The sequence below is a fragment of the Parasteatoda tepidariorum genome, chromosome 8, assembly GCF_982258835.1.
Source record: "Parasteatoda tepidariorum strain Cologne lab strain chromosome 8, Ptep-v5.0, whole genome shotgun sequence".
NCBI lineage: Eukaryota > Metazoa > Arthropoda > Arachnida > Araneae > Theridiidae > Parasteatoda > Parasteatoda tepidariorum.
In genome coordinates, this window is record NC_141762.1 from 67,465,450 (window position 1) to 67,474,433 (window position 8,984).

Genomic DNA, 8,984 nt, shown 5'->3' on the forward strand with positions numbered 1-8,984 from the left:
ATAAAATGGTTCATGATGGAATTATTGATCCTTACCATCAAAAAATAAAATGGTTCATGATGGAATTATTGATCCTTACCATCAAAAAATAAAATGGTTCATGCTGGAATTATTGATCCTTATCATCAAAAAATAAAATGGTTCATGATGGAATTATTGATCCTTACCATCAAAAAATAAAATGGTTCATGATGGAATTATTGATCCTTACCATCAAAAAATAAAATGGTTCATGATGGAATTATTGATCCTTACCATCAAAAAATAAAATGGTTCATGATGGAATTATTGATCCTTACCATCAAAAAATAAAATGGTTCATGATGGAATTATTGATCCTTACCATCAAAAAATAAAATGGTTCATGATGGAATTATTGATGGTTATCACAAAAATTATGTTGGTCCATCAATGGAAAACCATCAAAAATTTTGACTTGGACTGACTACTGTTTCAAATCATCAAAAAAAATATTTGATGTTTATTCTGCTTTGTGAATGTGTCTACTCTCGTATGCCCTAAAGTAGGGCGGGGCAAGATACAAATAAACTCATTTGATGTTTATTCGGGAAAGTAATTTGCGTCTAATTTCATAACCTAAACTGTGGTCTTCACTAACTAATTAGCAAGGGCCGGGATAGCCTGGTCGGTAGGGCGCTGGGCCCATATGCAAGAGGTCGTGGGTTCGATCCTCGCCGGCCGAAGACTCCCCGTGTAGTAAATGGTGACTGATGCACGTTAAATCTGTCGAGTCTCAAAGTCCTCCATGTTCCCACAACAAATCAATACCTCTGGGGGTACTGATCCAGGAGTTTCCTTGTCTTCTGGATTGGTTCAAAATTACAAGGCTACGGAGTTGAACGTAAGTAGTCGTAAACCCATGAAATTGGGTCGGCTGTTCAACGACGGTTATAAAATAAAATAACTAATTAGCATATTTTAGGAGAACCCCTTGTAATAGAATCATTGTATTTTGCAGAGAATGAAAATGCGATCATTAAAAAGCTATGCAGTTGCATTTGTTTTCAATATGCTTCAATTTCGCATACTTCACTTTCGCATACCCGTAGAAAAACAATTCAGGTAAAATTACCGTTTCGTATTTTAAACATATTTCTAGTAAAAAAGAAACATATTTCCAGTTAATAAATTTAAAATATACGGTATTTAAACCTTTCATTTGGTAATATTTGAGTTCATATGGTAACGGTTTACCAGGAAATTTTTGTTTTTAAAATTATAGTTCTTATTATCACACATTTGTAAAAAATACATCACTGAAATGTAAATTCAACTGAATAAATGGTTTTTATACCAACTCTAAGGTATCATGATAAAATTATCAAATTTTATCACATATTATGAAATCACATTTCATTGTTCATTTTACCACAACCATTACCAAAGTACTTCGGTAAAAATTTACCGATCTTTTTATTGTTCCCAAAGAGTACAAACATAAGTAAATAATACCACATTTTGGTAGTTTTGACTATATTTTTTTTCCTCAGTGCAATATTTGATTCGATAAAAAGAATACAAGTTTTTTTTAAATCACTATAAGTCCTGAAATATCATCATTCATTGAACTAAATATTTATTGAACATTTGAAACTTAAATCAAAATTGCTACATTTATTCTATGAATTCGTTTTATAAATAAGAATAATCTAAAATGTTTTAAGTTTTGTTTTATTTTTAACTATTTCCTGAAATCTATTGTTTAGTAGAAATCTTCAATCAGCAAAATGGAGGCATTTAAAAAAAACATAGCAAAACTGCATAATAAAGGTCATAAATAAAAGATTTAAAACAAAGATTCAATTTCCAGTTTGATTGTTTTTTCTAAAAAAAGTTAATTAAACTTCGATTGTAGTTGCAAGTTAAAATCAGAAGTTAGGTTATTGTAACTGATTGCGTGCATGTAGCGGATTTCTTCCATCAAAACTTATGTTATTTAGACATTTAATTTGTTTTAAATATTTTATCTGAACACAATAGTTTCATTGAACAACATTTACAAATGCAAATTTAATTCAAAAGCGTCAAAATATATTTCCGTAATTATGTATTTAATGTATTATTTAGAGAAATGATAAAATAATATTGAGTTTTAAAAATTAGGGAATTATCTAATGAAATTTAAATTTCTCCCATTATTTAACAAATACGAGAATATGACGTTTTGTAAGATTCATATCCTCAATATTTTAACTGCAAAGCTCGATTAAAAGGTTGCCCATCAAAATTCTTAGAAATGAAATAATGAATTTTATTATTCAAAGCTATAATGTGTGTTATATTTTATTTTATTTGCCTTTCATGGTCGCATTTTTTTGGTACTTTAAGTAAGTTTGTCACTTTAAGTAAGTTTGGCACTTTAAGTAAGTTTGATACTTTAAGCAAGTTTGGCACTTTAAGATGGTAGCTCAGATCAGACGAACAGTTTCAAAGGGTTAAGAGTAGTACACAAATACGTTCCATCTTCAGTTTTCATTTGTATCGAAATGTTTAAGTTTACAAATATTTTGCTTGTTACATTATTTATTACATTTGAGCAAATATTATAAAGTCAATTTTTTTAAATCTAACTTTAATTTCAGGGTTTATTGTTCATAAACTTTTGTAAAAGTAAAGTAACGTAGCGTAACAATAAACCTTGAAAAAAAAAGAATGTGTTTAAAAATACTGGGAATTAACGATAAAAAATTGGAAAATAAAATTGCAATTATAAATATAAAAATTCTAGCGAAAAATGACTAAAAGTTTGAAATAAAAAAGTTTATTGTAATATTAATTTTAAGCATTGATGAAAGATTCTTAGGTAAAATAACTTAAAATATGAAAAAAATCGTACTTATTAGTATTTATTTTAGTGAATAGTGATACATTTTCAAATAAAACAGACAATAACAGGCTGTATGAAAAAAAAAATGTTTCAAATTATTTATGGCCATAGCTAATTCACAGAAAATGCATATTAAAAGAAACTTACCGAGACATATGATAGCGAGTAATTATTTTGACAAATGCATAAAATGCGGGTTGCTAGGGAGAAGTGTTTAAGATACTGTGCTATCCCTGCGAAAGACTGGGGTGCGCGATTTTCCAATCCAGAGGCCTTTAACGACCCGATCTTTTGTTTGACATTTTCTTAATTTTAAAAATTGTTATTTTTTTTTTAGCTCTGGTCACAAATTTTAAAGGAAATATAAGCTTGCATTATAGTTGTGACCAACTACAGCCAAGAGGAAAGTCTTTCAAAAAAAAAAAAAAAAAAAAAGAGTTAGTCGTTTAAGTCTGCTGGATTGTAAATTAGCGACCGGGGTTTTATCTCCGATAACGGCTTGCAGTAAGTTTAACTTCAGATCAATGGTGTCAAGCTGAAATATTAATGATTTTTATTTATTGAAAAAGTATTAAATAAGATTATAATTTGGTTTTTAAATGTTCAGAAATATATTAAGCATATTTCAGCATGACAGATGGGTAAAAGCTTGTTTTAGAAGTAAAGGTGGTAGGTGAACAATGCTGACATTATTGTTACCATCATGACGTTGGTCGAACCTTAACCTAGACGACACCCATGATTTATTACCGGTGCTGTAGCTTTACTTTATTTAAAACGCAATTATTAAAAAAAAAACATTTTCTAATGAAGTAAACAATGCACTTATCACATGTGTATTCTGAATGTAGTTCTTTTAATTGAAAATTAAAATATTTCCCATAGCTTAAGCATTAATTTTTATTAATTGATTTCAGCCGAAAATGCATTACTTATTTCTTTAAAAAAAATACAGTTGATTGCTTGAAACTTTTTAATTAAAAAAATTTATCCCTTTTTGTATTTAGGGACTTTTCAAATTTGTTAAATAAATTTATCTTTAAAAATTCTCTCTAGTTGGTTCTTTCAGTTGGTTTCACAACATTTAACACAAGTAAATGGAATACAGTGTAAAAATAAATTGAACTTTTGGATTACTAAAATTAATATGATTTTGAAATTATTAAGTAGGAATTCATAAAAAAACAATGCCATGCTAATTATTTATTTTAAAATAAGTTATAAAATATGCACAAATTTGCTTTTAAAATATGTTTTAATTATTCAAACAAAATAATTTGCAATACAGATTTGCTACTATTAAGAAGTTTAAAGTTTGCGAATGTAATATTTTTAGTTTACTTTTACAATCGTTAAAATTAAATAATATGCATCACTAGTATACCAATGATTATATTTGAAAAAAATAAAGAATTTATAAATGTATTTTCTGCTTAAAAATTGATTTATTTTTTAAATAGGCTAAGCAACTCTGCTATATAAATAATTGTATTTAAAACTTATAATATGTGCACAAAGATTTTTTGCAATTTATTTAAATATCGATTTAAAAATATTTCGATTAACCAAAAACTTTGGTGTCTTGCTACTCTAATTGAAGAGCTTAGTGGAAGAACCGGGTAAGTGACATTTTTAAAAGAAATTTGAGATTTCTAGGCGAAAGTCCTTATTTTAGTTTTATTTAAACATTCATTTGTTTTATTAAATCTATTCATTTCGAAGATATTCAGTGGAAGAACCGCCTAAGTGACATTGTTTGAGTATTCATTGGATGGAAAAACCGGCAAGCAAAAGTAAAGTATTTTTAGAAAGCTAAAAGTACAGCGATTCTAAATTTATAATAAACTCAATTTCGAAAAATTTGCCGAAAATCATGTTTTTGTACATGTCAGAAAGAATACTATTTTAAAATCAAAAATTATCGAATCCTCGCCAATTAAAGCTATACATAGCTGTGAAACATCTACTCCGCGAAAGTTGAGCTCACGCTGCCTCTGAATCTCTTCTGATCTGCTTTTTGACTAACAAGTCTAGATGAAATTTGATACCAGTTTGTTCCAAATTATGATTGCTAAAATTTTATTCTATGAATATAAGTCTAAATATATGTATATTTATTTTATCTATTTAAACAAAATTATATTCGATGAGAACATTTAAAATAGTCCGTAAAAACAAGCACAAAAATCATCAAAATCTTCCTTTATAAAAGAGTTGGAATCAAATAACTGGAACAGCAAAAATTTTCAGAGTTATACCTTCACAAAACATACTAAAAAGATAAAAATTGAATGAAAAAAAAAGGAGGAACGTATAAACTTTAGCTCTCATTTACTCAAATTGACCAAAATCTCAGTTAACCGGTTCTTCCACTAAGTCCTTCAATTATGCAATGAATTTAACAATAGCTTAAAAAGAAAATTTGAAAAAAAAATATAATAATCATTTCTGTAAAAAATTATATCCAGACTTGGATAAAATGAAACACTTTCTGCTTTCACAGAATCTCAATTAAAAAACTTACTGCACGCAATTGATTAATTCTCGTGAGTATTTTCAACCGTTTCGTCGCCAAGTCACTTTATTATTTATATTGTGTGAATGTGAACCTCAATGTGAGATTTTTAAATTACGTGAATGCGAATCTCGTTATTTAATTTTAAAATCGCGTGGTACTGATCTCGATGTTTGATTTTAAAATAGCGTTAGGACGAATCTCGATGTTTGATTTCAAAATCGGGTGAATACGAGAAGCGATATTTGATTATAACGGTAAAAATACGATGCACGATCTTAAATCGCCTAATATCGAAATCGCCTAATACGAATCGCGATGTGTTATTTAAAAACATATGAACACGAATTGCGATGTGCGATTTTAAACTACTTGAATCAAATATTAAATCTCGAATGCGTAAAAAATTCTTGTGGGAAATAGAGTAAAAAAATAATATTTTTATTTTGGGAATTCGAAAATGATGTACTTCTTTGAGAAGAAAGTTTTCTTTTCTAGCAATGCAAAAAAATTACCGCGATGGTGGCAAATTTTCAGCTAGCGGAATTAGCGCGTTCATGTTTATAATACACATCTGATTAAATCATTCGTTTTTCAATTGAAATAAATATTTTCAAAGAAAATAAAGATAAAAAAAAAAATTCAGGGAAAAAAATTTTACACCTCCTTTACATAAAATAAAGCGCATTAATTTATTTCTCAGCCTAGAATCTATGTACCACCAATAAAATATAAGTAAAACATATTTGGATGACAAAGTTTTACAGATTTTTTCTTCGCTTAAGAGAAAACATCATTAAATGAATAGATGATATTTAGATTAAAGTTGCAGAATTATATATTTACAAACGGACATAAAATTTTTTTTTGCATGCTTTTGGTGAAATTTCACATAAAAGTTCTACACCTGTACATATAAATGCAAAAACCATTTAATCATACCTGAGCAGTAAGCGCTGAATTGATCAACATCATCAAGAAACAACTGACGTGAATCAGCATGTTGAAATGAAAATTAAAATTAGGACTGCTTTTTAATTTAAAAAAAAATTATTTTCTTTGCGCTTTAATTCGTTTGGTAAATGAGGGGAATTGTTGGAAGTAAATCGAGTGAGTTTTGAAGTGGAAGAAAAATGAAGATGTTCTCGAATTTTATATGCTTTCAAATACCTGTCAATTCCATTTCGCCCACGCGCCTTTTGGGTTCCCGGCTTCTCTACCCAATCAGAGATCACAGCGCTCTTCCTCTCCGAACCGCCTTTCGTGACGTCTAAATATGACGTTTGATACCTTAACTTTTTTACGGGTTATTTAGCGTAGAATTGGGGATTTGTTAAGGGTGTTATTTTTCTGGGTCATAAAAGTCTTCTGGAATATTGTGTTTCGTGTTTGTTCTTTGCAATTATACGAAACGCATACAAATTAAGAATAATTTAGCATAGAAAAGTCTCAAACTTCTCGACAGTTTATTTTAAAATTAGTAATAAAACGCATTTTATCTGTTAAGAAAATTACTGATAAAATTTCATTTCGACTATTTGTTAATCTCCCCTATTATTTGCTTTCGTTAAGGATTATGCCAATAATTGTGTTTTTTAAATTTTGTTGATTATGATTTAAATATTCTTCGAATAATTGTGGTTTCTGAATTATGCTGATTCTTATTTAAAATTAAAAACAACATTGATTAAATTTTCCTGCTAAGAAATTAGCCAGGCTTAAGTATTTATTTTTAACATAAATTTCAGCTTTTGACACATTTTTTATATTTTTGTCCACAACGGATTCTCTTAAAATTTCTGTGTTTTTTTTTTAATTAAGAAATTTTTTGCTCATTATTTTAATATTCTCCTAATAATTGCGGTTTGAATTTTTTTATCATAATTTAAAAATAATAACAAACTTAGTTAACTTTTCATGTTACAAAATCATTAACGTTTTAAATAAAACAGATTTAAAAAGTCTCCATTTTTAACACATTTTCCAAAATGTGTTTATTTTTTCATTCTTAATGGATTCTGCTAATAGTTGTGTCATTAAAATTGTGGTGATCATAATTTATACTCAACAACTAAATTGGTTAACTTTTCTAGTTATAAAATTATCCACGTTTAAAATGAAACATAAGTTTAAACAATTTTAAAAATGTGTTTCTCTTTTTCCTTCTTAACATATTCTCTTAATAATTGTGGTACTTAAATTGCATTGATTATAATTTATAAGCAACAACTAAATAGGTTAACTTTTCAAGCTTCAAAATTATTCGCGTTTAAAATGAAACATGAGTCTAAACATTTTTCGAAATGAGTTTCGTGTTTTAATTTTCATTAACATATTCTCTTAATACTTGTGGCATTTAGATCGTATTGGTTATAATTTATAAGCAACAACTAACTTTTCTAGTTAGAAAATTATCCACGTTTAAAGTGAAACATATGTTTAAACATTTTTGAAAATGCGTTTCTTTTTTTCCTTCTTAACATATTTTATTAATAATTGTGGTATTTAAATTGCATTGATTATAATTTATAAGCAACAACTAAATAGGTTAACTTTTCAAGCTTCAAAATTATTCGCGTTTAAAATGAAACATGTGTCTAAACATTTTTCGAAATGAGTTTCGTGTTTTAATTTTCATTAACATATTCTCTTAATACTTGTGGCATTTAGATCGTATTGGTTATAATTTATAAGCAACAACTAACTTTTCTAGTTAGAAAATTATCCACGTTTAAAGTGAAACATATGTTTAAACATTTTTGAAAATGCGTTTCTTTTTTTCCTTCTTAACATATTTTATTAATAATTGTGGTATTTAAATTGCATTGATTATAATTTATAAGCAACAACTAAATAGGTTAACTTTTCAAGCTTCAAAATTATTCGCGTTTAAAATGAAACATGTGTCTAAACATTTTTCGAAATGAGTTTCGTGTTTTAATTTTCATTAACATATTCTCTTAATACTTGTGGCATTTAGATCGTATTGGTTATAATTTATAAGCAACAACTAACTTTTCTAGTTAGAAAATTATCCACGTTTAAAGTGAAACATATGTTTAAACATTTTTGAAAATGCGTTTCTTTTTTTCCTTCTTAACATATTTTATTAATAATTGTGGTATTTAAATTGCATTGATTATAATTTATAAGCAACAACTAAATAGGTTAACTTTTCAAGCTTCAAAATTATTCGCGTTTAAAATGAAACATGTGTCTAAACATTTTTCGAAATGAGTTTCGTGTTTTAATTTTCATTAACATATTCTCTTAATACTTGTGGCATTTAGATCGTATTGGTTATAATTTATAAGCAACAACTAACTTTTCTAGTTAGAAAATTATCCACGTTTAAAGTGAAACATATGTTTAAACATTTTTGAAAATGCGTTTCTTTTTTTCCTTCTTAACATATTTTATTAATAATTGTGGTATTTAAATTGCATTGATTATAATTTATAAGCAACAACTAAATAGGTTAACTTTTCAAGCTTCAAAATTATTCGCGTTTAAAATGAAACATGTGTCTAAACATTTTTCGAAATGAGTTTCGTGTTTTAATTTTCATTAACATATTCTCTTAATACTTGTGGCATTTAGATCGTATTGGTTATAATTTAT

At 27.3% G+C, this 8,984-nt stretch overlaps 1 protein-coding gene across 1 annotated transcript in view; it reads right to left on the reverse strand.

Moving 5' to 3' along the window:
- Positions 1-6,501, reverse strand: part of LOC107444189 (uncharacterized) — a 52,504-nt gene extending 46,003 nt beyond the window's left edge. The window contains exon 1 of the mRNA XM_016058274.5: positions 6,306-6,501. Within this exon, the coding sequence (XP_015913760.1) occupies positions 6,306-6,365 (60 nt within the window). The 5' untranslated portion in view covers positions 6,366-6,501. The remainder of the gene's footprint in view (positions 1-6,305) is intronic.
- Positions 6,502-8,984: the final 2,483 nt, after the last annotated feature.